At 38.2% G+C, this 24,823-nt stretch overlaps 1 protein-coding gene across 1 annotated transcript in view; it reads right to left on the minus strand.

The window, feature by feature from the left end:
* FRMPD2 (FERM and PDZ domain containing 2) overlaps nucleotides 1-24,823 on the minus strand; it is a 288,737-nt gene that overhangs the window by 260,358 nt on the left and 3,556 nt on the right. Inside the window, exons 2-4 of the mRNA XM_020997014.2 lie at nucleotides 12,283-12,408; nucleotides 10,177-10,334; nucleotides 2,757-2,822 (exon numbers count right to left, since the gene is read on the minus strand). Coding sequence (XP_020852673.1) covers nucleotides 2,757-2,822; nucleotides 10,177-10,334; nucleotides 12,283-12,408 — 350 coding nt within the window. The remainder of the gene's footprint in view (nucleotides 1-2,756; nucleotides 2,823-10,176; nucleotides 10,335-12,282; nucleotides 12,409-24,823) is intronic.

Raw genomic sequence — 24,823 nt, forward strand, 5'->3', positions numbered from 1 at the left:
AATTCATGCTCTTATTTAGATAAGAGCTGATATGGCACTCTTCTCAGTAGTTTAAGAAGGGAAGTAAGATGCACAACTATAATAATCCAGAGGCTAGGAAGTCTTTCAAACATTAATTGCTTTGGAAGTACTGCTTTTTAATCTGGAATGCCCTTCACACACCAAGGACACAAAAGCCTTTGCCTGGACTACACATGAAATCAACAGCACAGATTTCAGGCTACATTAAAGAGGACTGAAATAAACATAAAGAAACATTTGCAGATGTGCCTTCTGACATGCTTTTGGGTAGTATCATCATCCAGAGCCAGGAGACATTAAGACTCTAGAAATGTTTGCCCAGATCTTTGTGATCAGGCAAAAAGATGGAGGCAAAACCCTCCACTGAGAATTCCACCTCTACATTACCATTTAAATTGCATTCCAAGCTCCCTTCCTAGGATCTTATCAGTAAGCAGGAATTTTCCTCTGAAAGATGCATTCTACACAACAAGCAAGATTTACCAAAAGGTGCTTCTATTACTTTGTATTCTGGTCCTTTGTATAAAGCAACACACAAAGCAATAATTAAATCCACCATTAATAAGACTCCTTGCTCCTTCCCAACTGTAAGTTAGCATTTAAATCCCTGATTCTGGTCAATTACTGAAGCATTTATCAATAAAAGTCAATATATTTCCTGGTAGGACCACACCATGCAGAATGGCTAATGTAATTCAGTCATTAAGATAACTGAAATCAGCAGACAGAAGGCAATCTGGATATTTCAACTTTCTTGACATCCATATTAGATTAATCATTACTCAGCATCGAATCTTCAAATAGCTAAGTCAATTTCACATACTCTGTGTGTATGTAAAAAACATTTTGGAATTGGTTCCAGATGACTGATTAGTTAGAAAACACTTCCTTCCTCTTGGTAGAGAAATGGTGAACTTTGGATGCAAAATAAAACTAACTGACAGTCAAACTTGAACTGTCAGTCAGTTTTGCTTAAATGGAGGATTTTTTTTTAGGGAGAATATTAAGGATGTCTTAGCAGGGGAGAGTCATGAAGGAGTGATTTGTAAGCAAAAGCAAGATGTAGTAATAAACTTTTAAAAAAATACCCTAGAAGAGTTCCAGAATTTGTATTAGCCTCCAAAGCATGCAAATTATTTACCATCATATTTAAATTTAGTAACAACACAATTGGGGTTAAAAGAATCAATCGTTTCCATTTTTACTGCTGTGCTATGATTTACTAAAATGGTAAGTACTATAAGGTTATTTCACACCCTTGTACATTGACAACAGCTGGCTCTTTCTCCCATAGAAAGAATGCTAATTGTGATCTAATAGAGACCTTCTATTCTGCCTATGATTTCTTATTTCAAATAAGAATAAAGGAACCCTTTTGCCCTTTGGAAGGTGCAACTAGTCATAAATATCTCCCTTTAAGGAACTTTTTGTCTCTTTATTCCTCCAAGGGAAGACCTGTGGAGGTAGGCATAATCAGGCCTAGTTCTACAGACCAGATCTGCAAGTTGCTTACATTAACCAGATAATTAACAAATCATTTATTAGGCCATGCAGACATGGCTGTTGCATCATCTGAACCTTGTGATATAGTATCAGTTAGAAATTGAAAAAAAATGAATGGCAAAAATTCCATAAACACATTTATTAATTAACTAAAGCCGGAAAATATCTACTGAGTCCTTAGTAAATGCATAGCATCATTTATATAATTTAATTGAACTGACATTTATTAAGCTTCTACTAGATATAAAGCATTGTGCTTCGTGCTGGGGATAAAAATCAATGGATCAGACATTTATTAAGTAACTACTATGTACCAGGCACTGTACCAGAGATACAAAGACAAAATTAAACAGTTATAACCTTCAAGGAGTTTATATTCTAAGGGATAAAAATGGGGATAGAGAGAGAAGAGAAAATATGTACATACATACAAAATAAATACAAATTAGGTTTCAAGTAGTTACATACAAGCTAAGGATGGAGTACAGCAAGTGGTAGATCAAGAAAGGTTTTCTGCAGAAGTGGTGTTTGAGCTGTATCTTGAATGAAATGAGGGATTCTATAAGGACGTTGATTAAAAAAAAAAGCCAGTTCCTGTCTTCAGTGAACCTAAAATCTTACAAAAAAAGGTGGCAGGAAACAACATGTAAACAAAAGTGCTACAAAGAAAATAGAGATGGGAAGATCATTAACATCTGGGGGCATCAGAGGAAACTTCTTCAAGAAAGTTACACCTGAGCTTAACCTCAAAGGAAGATAAGAATCCTGAGAAACAGGTAAGGTATGTATTCAACCACATAAACTTTTTATTTAAGGACCTTTTGCATTTCATGATCTTCATTACTAACCAATAGATCTGTGAACTCTCTGGAGATGCACAGAGGAATACGGTGAAGTCTTCAAATTCAAACCGAGGATAAGATTGTGACTCTTACCCATGTCAAAAGTCTATTTTCCAAGTTTCATCAGCACGAGCCTCTCTTGCTGAAGAGCATCAGCCCTGAATTTTTATCTCAGGTCATAATGATGCTATAGAATGATCCCATGAAAGAGGGCTCAATACCATGGTTGTCACTTCATATTTGTTAGGGTGTTTGCTATGAAGCTGTATTTTCAGCTCAGAAAAATGCTTTAGACAGCTCTTTCCTCTCACGAGGCACTTTCAATCAATGCAAACAAATGCACTGGAAAAAAAGACCTTTAACAGGATTTTTAACACTATGATTGCAGACCTGGTTTGGAGGAACACGGAATTCTGCTGACCAGTACAGAGTCATTCCTAAGGAATAAACATGCACCTGTCAGAAAGAGAGACAGACAATCAGAATTCTGACATCAGTTGTATCACATATAAGTTCCAGCTGGAACACAGTGCTGTTTTCACTGGGGAAGCTTCATTTGGAAGCACAATAGGCTGGTGTATTAATATCACAGTTGACAAGATGTTTCATTTTAAGATCAATTAATCAACATTTATTAAGCACCTTCTATGTTCCAGGCACTGTGCTAAACACTGGGGATACAAAAAGAGGGAAACAGACAATCCCTGCCTTCAAGGAGCTTACAAATCTAATGGGGGAGGAAACATACACACAAATTTATACAAAGCAAGCTATATACAGGATAAGTAGGAAATAATTGACAGAGGGAAGGCACTAGAATTAATAGGTGTTAAAGTCCTAGTTTCCAGGAATTAAATACAATGAAAGGATAAAAGGAGAAGAGACAACTGAACTACCAAAATGGGATGACAATAATAGGTAACATTTAAGTAGTGCTGTCAAGTTTGCAAAGTGCTTCACATCTATCATCTCCCTATGTCTTCACAACCACCCTATGAGGTTGGTACTAACAGTATTATTAAGCTTTTCCAGAAGAGGAAACTTTGGCTCAGAGAGATTAAAATATTTATCCATAGGGTAGCTAGGTGGTGAAGTGGATAGAGCTCCAGCCTTGGAGTCAGGAGGACCTGAGTTCAAATTTGCCCTCAGACACTTGACACTTACTAGCTGTGTGACCCTGGGCAAGTTGCTTACCCCATTGCCTAGCCAAAAAGCAAAAAACAACAACAACAACAACAACAACAACAAAATATATATATATATATATATATAATATATACACACACACACACACACACACACACACACACACACACATACATATACATACACATATATATACATAATTGGATAGTAGTGTCAGTGGTGGGATTCGAACCCAGATCTTGCTGACTCCTAAGGACCTGTGTATGATCACTCACAAAATCACAATATCTCAGTATTGGTTTATCAGAGGCCTTCCAGTCCAACCCATAACTGAAAATAGTCTATTAGGAAATTAGGAAGGAAGGAAGGAAGGAAGGAAGGAAGGAAGGAAGGAAGGAAGGAAGGAAGGAAGGAAGGAAGGAAGGAAGGAAGGAAGGAAGGAAGGAAGGAAGGAAGAAAGGAAGGAAGGAAGGAAAGAAAGAGGGAAGGAGAGAAGGAGGGAAGGCAAAGAAAGAAATAAAGAAAAATAATCTATTAAGCACTTAAAATCTATAGAAAGTGAAAACAAGACAACATAAAAGAGGATGAAGAAAAGAGCATGTAAAAATAGTGGAAAGAATGCTTGCTCTCAGAATGAGCCAAGGTTTTTGATTTGGTTTGGTTTAGCTATATTGAGCGTGGATGGTCATAAAAGGGATAGAGTAGCTGCTTAGGGTGAATGGGATCATAACAATGGACGGAGACAAAAAGCTACTAATTCTTATTTTGCTTGGATTTTCTCTACCAAAGAGAAAGGCCCTTGCGATGGAATTGATAAAACAAAAGGAATTGGCACCCAAGGTGGAGAAAAAGCAGGTAGTAAATGAGTACCTAATTGTCATTGATTAATTCAAGTCATCTGGCTCACATGAACTTTAACCTCAGGAACTGAGAGAAGTGGCATATGTGATTTCTAAGCCACTGTCAAAATATATTTGAAAGACTGTGGAAAATAGGAAAGATATAAAATTGGAGGAGGGCAAATGTTGTACCAGTTTTCCAAAGAGGGAAGATAATAGTCTGCAAATTATGGGCCAGTAATCTTGTGTTCAATTACTTAGTGAATTCTACGGATCATTAAAAAGATGGTTGGTGAACAACTAGAAAGGGAAACAGCAATAACAAAGTATCAGCTCGGCTTCTCCAAGAATATGGAATGTAAACTAATCTGATTTCTTTTTGCAACAAGGTACAAGAGTGATTTATCAGGGAAAAGTTTTAGCTATAATCTACCAAAATGTTAATAAAATATTTGGAAAAGTTGCTCAGGTAATTCATGTGGAAGAGATAAGTGATATGGACTCGATTATATTACAGTTGGGAGTGTTCAGAACTGATTGAAAGGTCATACCTAAAGAGTAGCCATGGATGTGTTAGGAAGGGGAAATTTGCTTTGCCACCCCCACTACTCCTCATCTCAGCTGATGCAGTTAATTACTATAGATGGGGTGGTATTAACATGACTACTCTCTGATGGAGTCAGAAGGGGCAATGTCAGCTTGTCTAGGCTGAAAATTAGCCATGTTCCCCCGACGGTTTTAAATAAATAAGCCTAGAAGACAGCCAGAGTTTTCAAGTTGATAGTAGTTGAAGAAATAGCAGTAGGAGAAGAACCCAGCTCTTTGCCTTTTGGGGGATTTTCTCTCCTCTCCCTCAGCTGTGTTATCAGGTAGCAGTGCTATTTGCCCAGAAGGAAACACCCACCCCCCAACAGTTGGAGAGTCAGCTTAAAAGAGTTCATAGAATTATAGGGTCATAGACTTACAGCTAGAAGAAAACTTAGAGGTGATATTTTCATTCTACAGCTGAGGAAACTGTGTCTCAGAGAAATTAAGTGACTTGCTCAGACTTGTATAGCTAGTTAAGTGTCCAAGGACTGACTTGAAGTCAAGTCTTCTAGACTCTAAGTTCAACATTCTTATCTACTACTCTATATTGCCTCTGCTCAAGTCACAGTTGATGGAATGGAGGCATGTGCTCCAGAAAGATATGGATACAGAAGAACAATCACTTAAGGCCCGGAACTGCTTCTAGGAGTGAGACCTCTGGCAGCAGAGAAGAGAGCCAGCTATGAACTCAAGAGAGAGTAAGCTTTGGAAGCCCAGAATTGAGCCAAACAGAGAACTGTACAAGAAAAGGGAAAAAAAAAAAAGACTTAAAGGCCCCAGCATTGGCCAAATATGTTTCCTAGATTTTTGCCTCATTAACATTTAACTTTACGAGCTTGAGCCTACTTTTTTCATGGATTCTATACAATTTTAGGAAAGTGTACCACAATTCTATTTGAGGACACATTTTAGAGTTACTGCTCTTACTATTCCATTTTAGTAAATGCTTTTGGTAAGAGATAGCTATGTTAATGGAAAGCACACTAGTGGAAACTTACAATTTTTTTTTAGCAGTAGCCATTCACTGAGTACCCTTAGAATCCTGTGAATAATAGCCACTATCTGGGGACCCAATCCTTGAATCTGTGTATAGGTTGGGAGGTGGTCACTCGGGGCAGGGGGGGGAGGGTTAGACTACAAATGATTAAATGTCAAGCTGAAAGGTTGTCCCCAGTGGAGGGTCCCAGGGATCTGAGTTTGGCTTTGTGCTGCTTACTATTTTTACCAATAACAAACAAAGGCATAAATAGCATGCTTATTAAATTGCAGATGTCACAGAGACAAAAAGAATAGCTAACACGTTGTACGTCAGCACCAAGAACCAAATTCTGGGAGCTTGGAGCATTAGCTAAATCTATTAATATGACATTCAAAAGGGGTACTGTAAACATCTTAAACTTACATTAAAAATCAACTTCACAAGTATAAGGCAATATAGGCATTGCTAAATGCCAGTCAGTCTGAGAAAAAAAAAAATAAGAGATTGAGGGATTTTAGTGGATTGTAAACTCAGTATGAGTCAACAATGTGACATGGCAGTCCAAAAAGTAAATGTGATCTCTGACTTCTTGGAGAGGCAATCCACCCAAAGTGAGGGGGACAATGGTCAAGTTGTATTCTACCTTGGTCAGACTACATTGGGAATATCATGTTCATTTCTGGGCATTATATCTTAGAGAAAACATTGATAAATTGGATAGTAACAGGGATTATTCCTCAAAATTATGGCATGTAAGGATTATTGGTAGGAACAATTTAGCAGAAAAAGGGAAAATCTGGTTGAGAGTGGGACAGGAGCAAGGATGATATGCTTTCAAGTATTTGAAAGGTTGATTTGTGCAAGAGGAAACAGATAATCTACTTGAGCTCAGAGAAAAGAATGAGGAATAAGCTGTAGGTAGAAGTCAAAAAGAAGCAAATTTATGAAGTTGGGAAATCCTTTGTAACTCAAGAACTGTCAAAAATGGAAAGACTAGGATGCCTTTGGAGGAAGTGGGTTCGTGTCTCCATAGGTCTTTAACCAAAGATTGGATGGCTCCTTGTCAATTGCAGGGTCGGGGGAGGGGAGGGCGGTGCTCTTAGGTCCCTTTGTTGCTACAAGTCCATGAAAGTAATACTTCATTCCCCCGCTAAGATGGAGCATGGAGAGCTGTTGTTTGTGAACCTCTCTACCTTCTATTCTAGGAAGGAGCACGGTTTGCACTTTGAGCTTAAGCAACAATTACTTGATTGTGGCATAAAGCCAAGCATATTGTACTCTACACAGGCCACTACAAAATTCTCTCTGCTCTGCAAATTTTCTGGAGGCAAGATGTCCTAGAGTAAATCCACTGGGCAATCCAATTGAATCCTGGGTTCAGAATGGTCCCTAACAAAAGAGTTAGCATTACAAGCAGCATTCTCCAGCCTGTAAGTTCAAGAGGAGAGCTCCATAAACTGTGAGTCACATTTTCTCATACATACTCATTGATACAACTTAGTTGAAAGTAGCCCTGTCCCTAGAGCATTCTCTCCTTCATTAGCTGCCTCAACTACGTCCTCACTCCAGCACTTTTCCACCTCTCTTTTAAATGACTGACCAATGTACACAGATGTGGTGATGTCAATGAAAGCAGATTATTCTTTCCTCGGGGGAGTGGGGAGAGGAAGCTGGGTGATGCAATGAATAGTGTTTTGGACTTGGGGTCAGGAAGACTTCAAATCCTGCCCCAAACACTTGGTAACTTTGACTCTGGGCAAGTCACTTAACCTTTCCCAGCCTCAGTTTCCTCATATATAAAATGGAGGTAATAACAGCATCTACCTCACAAGGGTTATTGTGAAGATGAAATGAGTTAACATTTATATAAAACAATTTATAAACATTAAAGTGCTATATAAATGCTAGTTATTATTATTATGTTATCTCCAGGATTCATTCCAACTCCGAGTACTTTAGTTTTAAGCTTCCCTGCCAAGTAATTAATGATTTACAAGCACAGACTTAAACACACTAGGAACCTTCAAGATTTAATTAAAGGAATCATTTTCTAAAGCCAGGACTCTTTTTTTTAATATAAAGATAATATAGATCCTAATTTACCTATCTCCTAAATTAAGATTTCCATATATCAGATTTCTTGCATTTATGCACTTCTGTACTGCTGAAGAGGTAGTGCTACAGGGCTCAAGGAAAAGTCTTGCATTAAACAGTTCCCCGGAGCCCTGAGAGCTGCAGGGAAAACGTCTGCCATTGGTTCTGTGTGGGAAAGATTTCAATAAAAGGGCAAATAAAGCTTCTTCTAGTCATGCCCATTTCTGCTCCTCACCCAGTAGGGTTCACAGGAACTCACTAGCCCATGTTCACAAGAAAGGAGGATTCCTCATAAGGATCTGCACATAGCACTGTGGAAGGCACTGTCACCCATGAAAAGGTACAAGAGATCCAGAGAATAAGCCTCTAAAAAGACTCAGGGACATGAACCCGGGGAGCGTCCTTAACCTTAAAAAGCAAACAGTTGTGTCCTTCTCGATTGCAGGTGTTTGTGCAGATGCATGGAGAACGGAGGGGGAACAAAGAGGGAAAGTCTAAAGAGAATGTAGCACTACCACATGCCCAGGAGCAAGAGGGTCAGCAGAGCCAGATGGCTGCCATGCATGCATCATGTTTTCATTGAATCATTTGGAAATAGGACCTTGTTTTTCTCTTTGTTTTCCAATTTAGGATCATAGAGCTAGAAAGAAGCTCAGAGATGATCCAGTCCAGTCTTCTTAAATTTATGGATGAGGACACTAAAGGTCAGGGGAGTTAAGGGATTTGTTCAAAGTCCATACATGAGGTTAAAGGCAGGATATAACCCAAGTTCTCTGAATGCACAGTTTTCACTATCACATACTGCCTCCAGCTCTTCATTTGACAATAAGTATAAGATTTCTGCTACATACTCTCCAAGATGGCTATATCTGAAAATAATTTAAAGGGAATAATTATTTATATTTAAAAGGAATAGCAACTTGTACATAACAGATTTGCTGTTTCACATGTAATCATCTTTTTTTATTATACTTTGTTATAGAAATGCTTGGGTTTTTTTTTGCAAAAATTAAAAATAAAATAAATAAAATTTTTAAAAGATGACCACATCCTATCTGTGTATTTAAAATTTTTTAAATGTTTTAAAATTTTTTAAATTAGTAATAGAGTACTTGTAAATTATTGTTCATTTAGAGTAGAGATTCTAAATCTGGGGTCCATGAACATACATATACATGTGTTTGTACATATATATCCATATGTATGCACACACATATATGTATTTGTGTTGCATATATTTGTGTATGTATATGCATGTGTATATATGTGTGTGCATTTGCATGTGCATATATTTAATGATACACATACTTATGTGTTGATAACTATTTTAGTAAATCTAATTTCCTTTGTAATTCTATTTATTTTATTCCTTTAAAACATTATTGTGAGAAAGAGTCCATGGGCTTTACCAGATTGTCAAAGGGGCCCATAACATAGAAGAGGTTAAGATCTTCTGATAAGTGTACTGCTCTCTGTCTCCCTTGCTTCTCCACACCATACCTGGATGAGGCCAGGGATCTCACAGTAAGGTTGTAGCAGCTTGGTTTCCATGGTGCTGACCTAAAACCTTCAAACACTTTGGGAAATGGGTAAGAGGTTTTATCCAGGACATTTCTGCATAGGTGCAGAAGGAAGATAGGAAGGAGGAGAAGGTGAGAGAAAACTTTAGTGGCAGCAAGCAGAGCTCAGTGACTGGACATACCTCTGCATTAAAAAGGCCAGAAGAAGGAGACATGTCTGGAGTGGGTGTCAGGAGAAAGCTACAGTCACAACCAAGCCCAAGAAGAAGGTCTAAGTCTAGGCTTCAGGAATAAAGGGTCTGGGATTGAGTAAGAAACAGTGTATTGAGCTGGGCAAAGAACTTTTTTTTTAACTTGCTATGCCATTCTGTGGGCACATGAGAATTTCTTAAATCCTACCCCATAGAATCAGCCCCACCCTCAAGTTCCCCTGATTTCCCTTTCCTACAAAACTCCCATCTCTGCTTCTCCATCCTACTCAGTGGTGAAGAGGAAAACTGTGCCAACTGAAATGTTCCCATAACTAAAGGTAATAAGTTAATGAGTTTGGATTATGCCATCTGTGCATGAACTTCACCCAACAAATTCCACATCCGTAGGAAGGGTGAGAAGGGAAGGTTAGAAGCATAGATAAAAGGTCTTACCTTTGATATTTCAATTTGCAGATTTTGACCCTGTCCTTGAAGTATTTCTGGGGCCTTAAAAGGGGTGGCCTCTATAAAGGAAACGTTGTCCTGGAAGGAAAGGCTTCCTGTAGCATGCAGAAGTGTCGACCAAGGGCAAACTATGTAATTAGAGGAACCTGAAATCCAAGTGTAAGAACAAAGGTGCTCAGTCTTCAGAGCAGCTTAGGATTCTAGTCTTAAACTATATGACTAGGTGACAACTCACAGCAGAGCAGATCTAATGCAGTCAGGACCTCTTTAGAGGCTATCATCTTCAATATATATGATGGTCCTAAAACTTGACACGCAACTGATGACGAAGTTTTCTCTAATCTGGATTAAAACCTAAAAGACTCATACTTAATGGTGTGAGCTAGACAGGAGGTAGTTTATAATCTTTTTTTTTCTTTTTTAGGCAATTGGGGTTAAGTGACTTGCCCAGGGTCACACAGCTTGTAAGTGTCAAGTGTTTGGTCTGAGGTCACATTTGAACTCAGGTCCTCCTGACTTCAGGGCCAGTGTTCTATCCACTGCACCACCTAGCTGCCCCTAGTTTACAATCTTTTTGCACCTGTAGGATGCTGGCTAGAGTCATAAAAAATGGGCATCTCTACAATCTAGTACCATGGAACTATTTCCCACTATTTGCCTAAAGCCTTAGAGATTCAGAAACAACTGGCTGAAAACTATATGACTAGAAAATATTGCCATGTATATGAGGAGTCTGGATTTGTGATTTCATAAGTGTGATGACCTCCCAATAAAGAAACTCCATTCATGGATACAGAATAGCAACTGATATATAACTTATAGTCTTTTGCAGAAATGTATTGGCATATTTTATTTTATATAATCTTCACTCTCCCTCGTCTCCCTCTCCCAGAAAGCCATCCTTTTTTTTTAGGTTATATACGTACAAGCATGTTAAATACATTTCCACGTTAGTCGTGTTGTGAAAGAAGAAACAGAACAAAAGGGAAAAGCCACAAAAAATAAAAACAAAAAAAATATGCTTCTATCTGCATTCAGATCATTATTTCTCTGGACGTGGATAGCATTTTCCATCATGAGTCTTTTGCAGATCCTTGTACTGCTTAGAAGAGCTGTCTATCACAGTTGATTATCGAACAATGTTGCTGTCACTGTGTACACGTTCTGGTTCTGCTCACTTCACTCATCATTATTTCATCTAAGTCTTTCCAGATTTTTCTGAAATCTGCCTCCTCATCACAAAATAGTATTTCATAACATTCATATACCACAACTTGTTAAGCCATTCCCCAATTGATGGGGATCTCCTCAATTTCCAATCCTTTGCCACCACAAAAAAAAGCTGCTATAAATATTTTTGTATATGTGGGTCCTTTTCCTTTTTTATGAAAGCCATCCCTTTTAAAAATATATAAATATATATACGTATACACACACACACAGACACACACATACATACAAATATATTTAAAAGCATTCAGCAACACTAAGACATTACTCAAGTTTGATGTTATACCTAATGTTCTATATCCATAATCTAATCCCTATTTATGGAAGGAGGGGTGTGTGAATTTTTCTCATTTCTCTTCTTAGTGGCCAAGATTGATCATTATAATTTCCCAGCATCCAGTTTTGACTTTTTGTTATGTAACTTATAAAGAGTTGTCTAGGTCACTGAGAGGCTTAAATAACTTGCCCAATGACTTGGTCACACATCTAGTATGTGCCAGAGGTAGGATTTGAGCTCTTCTAACCATTAAGTAATACTGTCTCTCATTACATAAGAATATCTCACATTTATAGCACTTTAATATAAAACACTTTAATATAATATACAAAGAGCTTTTGCATGCATACCATTTCATTTGATCTTCACAACATCTCTGAGGAAAGTAGTGAAAATATTATTATTTCCATTTTGGAGATGTGTGAACTCAGGTTCAGAGAGATTGACTGACTTTCCCAAAGTCACATGGCTAGTAGATGGCAGAGTCAGGGCTTCTGACTTCAAGTTCAGTGGACTTTCCATCCGACTACATTTTTTAATGCTTTAAATTGCTATGGATTTCATAATACAAAATGTAATCATCTTACCCTTGTTAAGATCTTCAAGAATCTGTTCAGTAGCCAGAAACAAGAGAGACCACATTTCTTCCTCAGATAAAGCTTCTCCTTTCACCTGTAAGGTGCTGGCAAGAGTCACCGATGACTGGCTCATGTCTACGAAGAGAGAAAAGAAAATTCTCATTCCCCTTACCACTTGTACCTCAGATCTAAACCCAGAATTGCCCTTTTGCTGATGGCGAAAAGAACACTGGGCTCCAGGAGAAGGCCATAAGAAAGTTTACATTCTTCCAGTGAGAGGAGGTGCTAAAGGTGCCAACATAGCTATACCGCCTCAACATTGGCAGAAATATCACTGCCCTCTCCAGCTGCGATGGCCATATCTCTTATCTTCCCATCGCTCAGCTGCATTGTCTTCACTATGGTGCCAGAATGGTCTTAATTGTATTGGAGGAGTATTAGGGAAGATGTTGAGGAAGCTATATTAGGAGGGTATTAGAGAAGGCTTCATAAGGATGTGGGCCTGAAAGAATGGGTAGGAATTAGATATTTAGGGCATGTGTGAAGGACATTCCAGGGACAGAGAACATTATGAGGGAGACCCAAGGTTGGAAAACATAGATCATGTTCAGGAAAAGTAAGTACTTCAATTTGGCCAGAGCATAGGTGGCTGAAACAGACCAGCAGGAAATACACTTGAAGCCATCAAAGGACTTATATCCCACTGTTGGGTTAAAATCTATGTACATATAAATTTAATGTAAGATAATTTGAGGAAGGAGAAGGCATCAGCAACATAGGGGAAGCATCATGGAAGGTATAATCCTAAATGTAGGTAGTGCACAATACTGCCCTGCATTTCCTGTGGTACCTCTCCATGCAGACCAGTACTCTCCCAAAGAGGTCCATATTTCTTCTTTCTCCTCCCACCTTATTAAAACTACAATTTCCAAAAATCTTAAGTAGATGTGAGGCATTCTGATTGCCCTATTCAGATAATTCACAGTAAGACATGAATGACTCTTAGGACTGCCCTTTCTTTCTTTCTTTCTTTCTTTCTTTCTTTCTTTCTTTCTCTCTTTCTTTCTCTCTTTCTTTCTTTTTTAGAAGGAAGCTTGTTAATCAAAGGCTTTCCTTGGTGTATCTCTGCCCTCAGCTCCTCTCCACAATGAACTCCCTATCCCACCGATGCTCTTCAAACCTCTCCCTTAAATTCTAGGGTCGTTAAGGTAAACCAATGGGACATCCTTCTAATTCAGGAAGTTCTTCCTATTTGGAAGCAGGGAAGGTTGGGGTAAGGTTACTTATCTCAAATTAGTAAGTAGGAGCCTTTTCTTCTCCATAGAAGAGAGGAATTTTTGGCATCATTCTTTTATTAATGGCAAGTGATTTCAATTTAGTATCATAGACTTAGAACAGGAAGGGATCTTGATCTGAGCAGCTTGCCCAGGATCACACAGCTAAGTAATTTATAAGAGCTAATTCTAACCCACAGCCTCTGATTAGAAGCCCAATGCCATTTCCACTGTTCAATGTACCTAGTTAGTATTTCAGTTCATCTGTAGCTCCTGCGATATGGTTGCGTTCAAAGTCAATAATAGCTTTAAAAAGTATTATCTAGAATCTGCCTGTAAAACTAGCAAAACATAATAATTAGTCTCTGTGGTCTGAGAAAATAAAGTTAGCACAAAAGCAAGCATTACGAATAATAAAATTGATGAGCTAAGGAGTTCTGCAGCCTCTTTATTCTTGTCCTCAAAGAATTTCTGTAAATAAATTTGGCATTTTATCTCCCTCCCCCACCCCAAATAAAAATAAAAACAGAAGCTGCCTCATACTAATCTCCAAGCCGAAGAAATGTTCAGTTGTTAAGTCATAGGACAGAAAGCCAGACTTCCATGGAGTCTGTGCTAATCCAGGTCTGTCAGTGATCTCTCTTCCACAGTCAGGAGCTTAAACTGGAGACTCTGAGTGTCCCAGAGTCCCTCTGAAATCCATGAATTCTAATACCAGCTCTGTCACCAGCAGCTGGACTGCCTTGATCCAAGTCTGTGGCCTCCTAATCCCACACTGACCTCCTCCCTCAGGTCAAGAGGATGAAATCTGGCACTTATCAGAAGCCCAGGCATGTAAACCCAGAGAGTCTGCATCTCAGTTTCCTTAATAAAATCTTCCTCCCTGGGGTGATGTTATCTAGTCATTGAATAGTCAGGGTATCAGGTTTAAATTTCCCCCAGGGCAAAGACCATGTTTCTTCTATAATTCTGCGAACATTTGTGTTGTATATCTTCCCCAACTTACTCAAAAAATATTTACATAAATATTTATTGATGCTTACTACTTTACAGCATTTGGAAAGTTCTCATCTCCAAGCAATTTAAAGCATTCCAAGGTTTTATTTTATTTTGCTTTTTCCTAGTAATGCTTGGAATATCCCTCAAAGGTATGATATGGAAACCAAAGCACCAAGAGATAAAGAATTTGCTCTAGGATCATGCTGAGAGTATGAGACTTGGCCAAAATCAGAAGCCAATTCCTTATCACTCCCAATTGATTGTTTATTTCTTTTCCTTTATTCCTAACATATGAAAGCAGCTAATTTTTCACTGTTAAGTATGTCCTGAGTGGTCTAGAACAAGTCATTAACTCCCCTAAACCTCAGTATCCTCATCTAAAAAATGAAGTTTGATTAGATGGCCTCCTATCTCCCATCTTGGGCAGTTAGGTGGTGCAGTGGATAGAGCACTGGTCTTGGAGCACTTATCTTCATGAGTTCAAATCTGGCCTCTGACACTTACTATCTGTGTGACCCTGGACAAGTCACTTAATCTTGTTTGCCTTAGTTTCCTTATCTGTAAAGTGAGCTGGAGAAGGAAATGGCAAACCATTCCAATATCTCTGCCAAGAAAACCCTCCAAAAAGGGGTCATAAAGAGTCAGAAAAGATAGAAAAGACTAAACAACAATAAGTTCCACCTAGTTCTAGGTCTCTGAGCCTACAATCTCATTTAAATTAGAGTATTCATTCATTAAGTCTTTAGAGTGGAAGGGACTTAAGGAGCCATCTAATTCAACCTCTTCCTACCACCCCCCCACCCCTAGTCAACAAAGCAGGAAGCCCTTCTATTCAGTTATGGATAGTCATGGAGTACCTAACTAGAGTGACTTTGCCTTGTGACTTTGGTCAAGTCATAATACCTCTCTGGGCCTCAGTTTCTTCATCTGAAAAATGAAGGAAAGTCTTCATGTAGGAGGAGGCACCCAAGCCTTGCTTTGAAGTTCCCTTCCAGTTTTAGCAACAGATGATTCTATGAAAGTGAAAAAGCCTTGACCAAGATAATTGGGGGGGGGGGTGTCTTATATATAAAAGTCAATAAACTGCTATTCAATTTAGACATCTGTATTACTAGTCCCATTGCGTGGGTAGGAGAAGGAGAGAGGGAGAGAGAGAGAGAGAGAGAGAGAGAGAGAGAGAGAGAGAGAGAGAGAGAGAGAGAGAGAGAGAGAGAGAGAGAGAGAGATACAATTTCATTGAAATTTAAAGCTGGAAGGAACTTCTAGAAATCATCTCTTCCAACAGAGACCCTGAAATGTAAGATAATTTGTCCAAAGTCATAGGGCAGGTTAATGGAAGAACCGAGACTTTAACTAAAATACTAAGCCTGTTGGTATCCTATTAAGTTAATGGCTTAAATGGTTACTCACCTAAAAGGTAATTAAATTATAATGACGATTGATCAGCAGATCTCTGGGCAGATCATTCAGAGTTTTTTGTTTTGTTTTGTTTTGTTTTTAATAATCTCATTTCTTTATAACCTATACTAGATATTGGACCAAAGAATGAAGAAAGATATTAGCAAACTGGTTCTTTTGGGGAAAACATGAAGAGAATCTTTTATCAGTGAGTTCTGTGGCAATGACAGAAGTGAAGGCAGCATGATGTAGGAAACAGGGCTGGACCTAGAATTAGAAAGAGCTGAGTTCAAATGTTACCTCTGCCACTTGCTACCTGTGTAAACCATAGACAAGTCTCAGCCTCTCTGAGCCTCACTTTTCTCATCTGTAAATGGGAGATAGTATGTGTAAGTGCATGCCTCAGAGAGTTTTTATGTCTCAGATTAAATATGTAAAGGAAGCACTATATAAATATCAACTTATTATGCTTATCCCAACAACAAGAAAATACTTGGGCAGTCTAGCAAAGATACAGCTTGTTGGAGTTGGATTGGGAAGATCTATCAGGGTGGAGAAACTTCAGCCTTAAGGCCACATGTGAAAGTGTGGCCCTTTGACTAAATCCAAACTTCACAGAACAAATCCTTTTTTTTGGATTCAGTCAGGCTGCAGGTTCCCCACCCCTGGTCTAGGTCCAACTATGCCTCTGACACTTAGGATCTAAGTGACCCTGGGTAAGTCATTTAAACTTTAATGCACCTTAGTCAACTCCCCAGTACTTAACTGCTGAGGACTAGTCCCATGTTGGTGGAGGGAGCTCTCATATTGACTAAGTTAAAGTTTGGTTCTCTGTTGGTGGAAGGAGTTTTATTCCTGGGAATTCCCTCTACTAATAAAATTCACACAGTGAAAAACCAGCATTTGCATTGATTACTGCAACAATATATAAATCTCATCCCAGTGACAATAAAAACCAAGTTCTCAATCTGTTCACACAGCTAATCCACGAGCATGTAAAGCACTTACTAAGCTGCTAATTAGAAGCTAAGAGACTCTTAAAAGAAACCATCTTAATGAAAAGATGGATATTCCCATCCACTAGACACCATGGCTATCTGATCTTGATATGATAAGGAGACCCCGATGGCAGTAGACCCACCAGCCTGGGTCAAGAGGATTCAACTTCCTGAGTTCAAATCTGACTTCAGACATTTAACTAGCTGTGTGACCCTAGGCAAGTCACTTAACCCTGCTTGCCTCAGTTTCCTCATCTGTAAAATGAGCTGGAGAAGGAAACGGTGAATAACTCCAGTCTTTTTGCCAAGAAAACTCCAAATGGGGTCACAAGGAGTCAGACATGACTGGAAAAATGACTGAACAACAGCAACAGAAATGCAGAAATTTGCCTTCTAGTACTAGCTCTAGCACAACTCAGTTGTGGGGGATCGGAGACAGATCACTTCCCATGCCCAGGCCAGATGACCTCAAAAGTCCTGTCCAACTCCAAACGTTTATGTCCACCTTGGCATTTTGTTTGTGCATTATCTTCAAAACCCAAAAAGCCAGCTGCTAAGAACACTGGCTTAGAAAGCTAGAAAGAACAGCCTCCTCCTCTTCCCAGACTTGTACAGGAAACCGTATAATAAATTAGAGCATTGCTAAAGAGAGTAACTGAAGTCGTTCCAAGTGTCACCGTTCTATTAGTCTCTCCACCAGCCTAAAGCTTTCATTTTTACCATCTTCATCAGGAACAATACTTTGTATCATTTGCACGCAGCATCACCACTGCAGTGTCAGATAGCTGCATGAGTTGGCACTATGAAGCAGGGCAGAGAAAAGGAGGCCACCTTAAATAGGATTGGGATGGTGCTGCTTTTTAGCATCTAGAAATGAGAATTAAAATTATTTATTTTCACCTTTAGTACTGAGTGGCTGTTATCCTAGGAAAGGCATAGGAATTCACTACCTCTCTACCTCATTTTTACCAATTTAAAAAATGGGTGCAACATAAAGTATCATAAGCTCCTATCTTCCTGCTAGGGATAAGGAGTTCAAAGGATCAGAAATGGATAGACGGAGGGACTTTGAAGGCCATTTAGTCGATGCCCTTCATTTTATAGGAACTCAGGCCAAGAAAATATGAAAGACTTATGCCAGGTCACCCAGCTAGTGTCTATGTTGGGCTTTGAACTCTTGTCTTCCTGGAGCAATAGAGCTCATCACTCTATTCACTGGGCCATGCTGCCTTCATTCCAAAGGTGCTGTGAACAGCTTATTTTCAACCTCCGGGAAGTGCTAAAATATCTCACTGTTCCCAAAATAGACGCCAAGTGAGAAATCACAAAAGGGGGTAGGCCTCCAAAAGAAGCCAAATTTCTTCAGCCTCTCTAGAACTCTCTCATATCACCAGAGAAAACCACTTTTAAATGCCTTTTTCTTCTTTTTATTTCTTCTCTCTGTCTTTCTATGCCTATGTCTGTCTCTGTCTGTGGGTATGTGTCTCTCTCCTGTTTGTCTCCTCTCTCTCTCCCATCTGTAGCTTCTCTCTTTCTCTTTCTCTCTGTAGTTCTTTCTCTTCTCTTTTCTCTCTTCTTTGTTTTCCTTTCTTCTCTCTTCTTTCCTCTTCTCTTTTCTCTTTGCTTTATCTATTACCCTTTCTTCTCTCTCTTCCTATATCTTTTCTTTTCTCTCTTCTTTATCTCTTTTCCTTTCTTCTCTCTTCCTTCCTCTCTTCTTTCCTCTTCTCTTTTCTTTATCTATTACCCTTTCTTCTCTCTCTCTTCCTTTCTCTTCTCTTTTCTCCCTCCTTTATCTATTCTTTCTTCTCTTTCTTCCTCCTTCTCTCTCTCCCTGATTTTCTCTCCATTGAAAACCCCAAAAGAGAAGTGAAAGGAATAAGCATTTTTTAAGTGATTACTATCTACCAAGCCCTTTACAAATACTACAATTGATCCTCACAATAATCTTGTGAGGTAATTTTCCCCATTTCACAGCTAAGGAAACAGAGACAGACAGAGATTATGACTTGCCCAGGGTCACACACAGGTAGTAAGTGTCCAAGACCAAACTTGAACTCAAACCTTCCTGACTCTAGACCCAACACTATCCTAGCTGCAAAAACAAAAGAATCCTCAAACCCCAGGAAAAGTAGACAGAGTGTTGTACTCAGATTCAGGAAGACCTGTGCTCAAATCCTGAGAGAGACTTATAACAGTGTAACTCTGGACAAGTCACTTAAATGTTCTTGGCTTCAGTTCCTTATCTTTAAAATGAAGAAGTTGGTAAAGTGCTCTCAAAAGTCCCTTCCAGATCTAAATCCACAATCCTAGGAATTCCTTGTGATCCTGTTTATGAGCACTGAATTTAGAATCAAATTACCTGGGTTCAAATCTCAGCTCTACTACTTACTACCTAAGTGATCATGATTAATAATAATGAAAGCTAACATTTATATAGCATTTACTACGTGTTAGGCACTCTGCTAAGGATTTTATGATTGTTATCTTATTTGATCTTCACAACAACACTGAGAGATAGGTGCTATTCCTATTCCCATTTTACAGATAAGGAAACTGAGGCAAATAGGGCTTGCCCAGGGTCACACAGCTAATGTGTCTGAGATTAGATTTGAACTCAGATCTTCCTGACTCCAGGCTCAGTGCTCTATCCACTGGGCCACCTACCTGCCTGATAAAATAAATCCCTGAGCTCCATTATATTCATATATAAAATGAAAGACTTGGAGTTGATAATCTTTAAGACCCTTCCAGACCTAAATATCATAATCTTATTCAAGAAACATACACACATACATATACATACACATATATACATGCATACACATACATGTACACAATGCAAGAGGAAAGGGTAGTTATTAGATCACAAAAATGTAGTATATGCAATGTATCTGCATTTCAACAAGATATTGGACAAAATCTTTTATAAGAGCCCTACAGACAAGATGAAGAGATGAGAAGTAGATTAAAAATAGAGTTAGATGGCTTCATGACTGGTTGAATTACCAAAACCCAAAGACTGTCGGTCTATGGATAGATATCCCTTTTAGTATCTGGCATTCATATAGCTCTTTACCCTTTACACAGTTCTTTCTTCAGCTTTTAAAACATGAATGGATTCTACCTCCATTAGCATCAATGGATAACTTTGTTTTTCCCCACAGGATCTAAATAAAAAGAGAGAGAGAGAGAGAGAGAGAGAGAGAGAGAGAGAGAGAGAGAGAGAGAGAGAGAGAGGGAGAGAGAGAGAGAGAAGGGGAGAGAAAGTGGCTGGGGGAAAGAGAGGACAAAAGCAGAAACAAGGGAGGTCATTTTTATATCCTGTTTTTCCCTGATAATTACTAGCTGTAAAAACCTTTAAAGAGCTGTGAGCTTGATTTACAGACAAGAAAGCAGGGAGGAAGCTACATCATGTATTCTATTCTGCAATAAGTCAGAGAAGGAGAGAAACCCTGAACAGAATTCAGAGATGTCTTCGAATGGGAAAGAAGTGGGTCAATCCTTAGAATATGTGAAATAATCAAATAATTGCTGTCCCTGGTCTAGACAAAGAGATCAACCATCAGGACGTTTACCAGAAATAGTCATAGTCACCAAAGGCAGGAGTGACCTCAGAGCATTGAACTCGGAAGTCAGAAGACTTGGATTTAAATTCTGTCTCCAACATTTTGAGTTGGGTAACCTTGAGTAGGTCACTTGCCCTCTCTGAGACATGTTTCCTGGTCTTTCATATATCATAACCATCATCATCATAGCATTTATATAATGCATCAAAGTTTGCAAAGCACTTTACAAAAATTTTACTTTATCCTCACAACAAACCTGGCAGGAAGAGGCTATTATTAAGCACATTTTACAGATGAGGAAACTGAGGCAGGCAGTGGTCAAGTTTCTTGCTTAGCGTAACATGGCTAGAAAGTACCTGAGACAGCATTTGAGCTCAAGTCTTCTTGACTTCAGGTCCACAGGATAACAATGATGTGTTAAAGGAATGTTGTGAGGGATACACTTTCCAAAATTCAAAGTGCTATGTAAATGAGTTTTTAATGATGATTATTATTCTCATATAAATGAAGGAAAGTGTTTATTAAGTGCTTAGTATGTGCCGTGCTGTACTGTACTGAGGCTTAGGATACAAACACCAAAGCAGAGACAGCCTTGTCCTCAAGGAGCTCATTCTAATGGGAGAGCCCACACACAAAGACGAGTCATGGCTAGGGAAGAACACTTTGGTCTGGAAACCTGATGGTCAGGGACAGTGAATGGGGAGGAAGAAATAAAGAGAAGAACAGTGGCCCAAGCGTTTCTAAAAAAAGTGGTCTGAGACAGGCATAGCCAATCCAGAAAGAAGGCACTAGGGAAGAAGGTCATCAAGGGCAGCAAGGTAGCAATAATTCCTGGTGTAAATTGAGCAAGTCATATAATGAAAAATGCTATCCACCTCCAGAAGAAGAACTGATGGAGACTGAATGCAGATTGAAGCACACTTTTTAAAACCTTCTTTATTTTTCTTCAGTTTTTTTTTAGCCTGTGTTTTCTTTCACAACATGACTAATATGGAAATATGTTTTACATGACTACACATGTATAATCTATATCAAATTTCTTGCTTTCTCAAGGAGGGGAAAGAAGAAAGAGAGGGAGAGAATTTGGAACTTAAGATTAAAAAAAATGTTAAAATTGTTTCATGTATTATTGGAAAAATGAAATATAAAAATTTTCAAGAAAAAATATAAATAAACAATAAATGGAGCAAGTTTCTCATCAGGACCTCCATTAACCACAAAAATGAAAAAAAAAGTAACTACTAATGGAAAATGTGTCAGAACATGCAGCCATATTTCTAGCTGAGTCCACAAACAAAGGAAATGTTTTGTTCCTTTGTTCTAGGCTAGTGTAGAAGTTAAACATGGATGCATGCCATAGGAATTGGTATTCAATTATCCATCATCAGAGAGTCACTAAATGATTACTGTTAGCCAAGTACTCTGTTAGATGTTGGGGATACAAACACAAAAAAAAATCAAATAGTTCCTGACCTCAAGGAGTTTACATTTTATTAGAGAAAACAACAGGTCACAGCTATAAATAAATATAAAATGTATACAAAGTTAATACAATGTATTTTGGAGAGGAGAAAACAACATGGGGGGGGGGAGAAAATCATTTAAAGTCCCATGCAGGATATTGTGTTTCATCTGCGCTTTGAAAGAAGCTCGGGATTCAAAGTGGCATCTAAATGGAGAGAAAGTGTTCTGGGCTTAGGTGATGCTTGTAAAAAGACACTGAGCTGGGAAATGGAATGTCAGGTGTGAAGGATAGAAAGCAGGCCAGTTTTACTGGACTGCAGAGGACATAAAGGTGAGGAATATGCCTGGACATGTAGAGTAGAACCAGATTGTGAAGGTATTTAAATGCCAAACAGTAGAGTTTGCATTTTATTCTGAAATTGTAGAGAAGCACTGAAGTTTTTGAGGAGAAAAATGACATGTTTGGCCCTGTGCCAAGGTAACTTTGGAAGCTGTGTAAAGAATGGATTACATAGGAGACTTGAAGCAGGAAAACCAGTTAGAAGACTATTGTAATAATCTAGGCAAGAGAGAATGAAGGTCAGAACAGGACTGGGGCCGTGTGAGTTCAGAAAAATAGATAGGTGTGAAAAATATTGCAGTGGTATAAATAAGACCTGGCTACTGATTGAATATGGGGGAATGTGCAAAGAGGGTCAGAGCAATTGATAGTGATTCCAAGAAACTTCTGGGTTACATGACCAACAAGATGGAGAAACAGACATTTCCTCTGATCCTTGAAACTTCTCCAACCTCTCCAAAATAGGAATTATGCACTAGAGACAAAGCAATTTCAACTGTCCCTGCAGTTTAGAATGCCAGAAATCCTAGCACTGTAATAATCTGATGAACTAATGACAGATAAAGCTAATCCATAACCTCTAAAATGCTCACTCAGCAACTCTTACCCACTGACCACTATGCTCTGGAAGGGCTGTATAAGCCAGTATATGGGCTTGCAACAGAACTCAACTTTACCACCACCCATCCTTTTAGTGCCACAGAAAACCAAAAGGTAGAAGTTCTTTAAGACTGGAATGGTAGCAAGGCAGAACTCTGTGCCACATGAGCTCAGCCAGATAATTAAGGAACAGAGGAAACTAAAGAACACACATGTACATGACTACATGACACTTCAAGCCTAAATAAAAGAATCAGAATCAAGCTGGAACCAGTTCTGCCCCTCCCCTTAGAAGTACTCAGAGAAGATACTAATGCCAGTGAATTGTGAGTTTACCAGCATTAGAAGAGGCAGATGATGGCTTGAAGACAAGATCCTAATGACACCACACTGAAAAGGGAAGGAGTCAGAGAGTGAACAATAAGGAAGCAAAAGGGGGTAGGGCAGAGTGAAATTACTAAAAACCATAGGAGGAAGAAAACTCAATTAATGACTTTGAGTGTAAGCAGATAAACCAACAAGGAGAATAATAATAACAGGAGGTAATAAAACCTCAAAATCAGGTAAAAGAGTCCAGACATCTAAAACTGAGTATTGCAAAACAAAAGAAAATGAATTAACACCTGATGAGACAGAGGATCCTGTTTATTCCCAAGACAGCATGGAATCACAGCAGGATATTCTTGAATGGTTAAAAAGAGAAGTAGGAATTGTGAAGTATAATTTTATTCTTTATAGCACAAAAAAAATTGTAAGAAGAGAAAAACTTGAACCCCAGGTTGTAAGTTTTACCAAAGGAAAAAAAGAGAATAACAAAAGAGAGTAGACATGTAAATGCACAAAAAGAAAAAACAACTTGGAAGAAGAGAAGCAAAAAGCAATAATGTTAAAAGAATATATAATCTTTATACAAGCAGACTGTATTGATCTGAAAAACAGGATGCATAAAGAAAACTTAAGGATTATAGGTTTTTATGGTTAAAAAAAGAAGTAGCAACCAAGCAGATCAGTTGAGAAATGGATAAACAAATTGTACCTGAATATAATGGAATATTACTGTGCCATAAGAAGCAATTAATGGTATTGCAGAGACATATGGGAAGATTGATATGAACTAATACAAAAACAAGTAGAATCAAGAAAATTGTATATATATTATATATATATAATGAATGCAAAATATAAGTGGAAAGAAAAACAAAATAAAACAGAACATTTTATAAATCTAATAATAAAGCTTGGCCCCATTGAAAAGATAAGAAAATGCACTTCCCTCTCTTCTTTTCCAAGGTGGGAGACTATGGTTATGGAACATTGCACATATGGTCAGAGATGGTTAGTATGTTCATTCGTTTGGCTAATTTTCTTTTTCTCCTTTTTTACTATTTGTTATAAGAAAAGACTCTCTGGAAATTAAGACAATGCAAAAACAAAAGGGTTAATTTTCTTTTTTAAGAAAAAGACTTAAGAAAAGGGAATAGCATTTTATATGGCTGTATTCAGCTTAGATTTCTTTCTTTCAAAACTGGTTAGAACATTTGTCAATTGAGGAATGGCTCTTTTTCTTACAAATTTGAATCAGTTCTTCATATATCTTGAATATTAAACCTTTATTAGAGAAACATGCTTCAAATTTTTTTACCAGTTATTTTCCTTTTACTCTTAGTTTTATTAGACTTATTTGTGAAATTTTTTTTAAATTTTATGTTATCAAAAGTAACCATTTAATAATATGTGGTGCTCTCTATTCTCTGATCATGAATTTTTCTTCTATTTATATTATATAAAGACATATGGAAAAGTGCTCCAAAGGACTACTAATTAGAAAAATGAAAATTAGAATAATTCTGAGATTTTACCTTGCACCCATTAGAGTAACAAAGATAACAAGAAAGGTAAATTATAAAT

The sequence above is a fragment of the Phascolarctos cinereus genome, unplaced genomic scaffold (assembly GCF_003287225.1).
Source record: "Phascolarctos cinereus isolate Bilbo 61053 unplaced genomic scaffold, phaCin_HiC Scaffold_3;HRSCAF=262, whole genome shotgun sequence".
NCBI lineage: Eukaryota > Metazoa > Chordata > Mammalia > Diprotodontia > Phascolarctidae > Phascolarctos > Phascolarctos cinereus.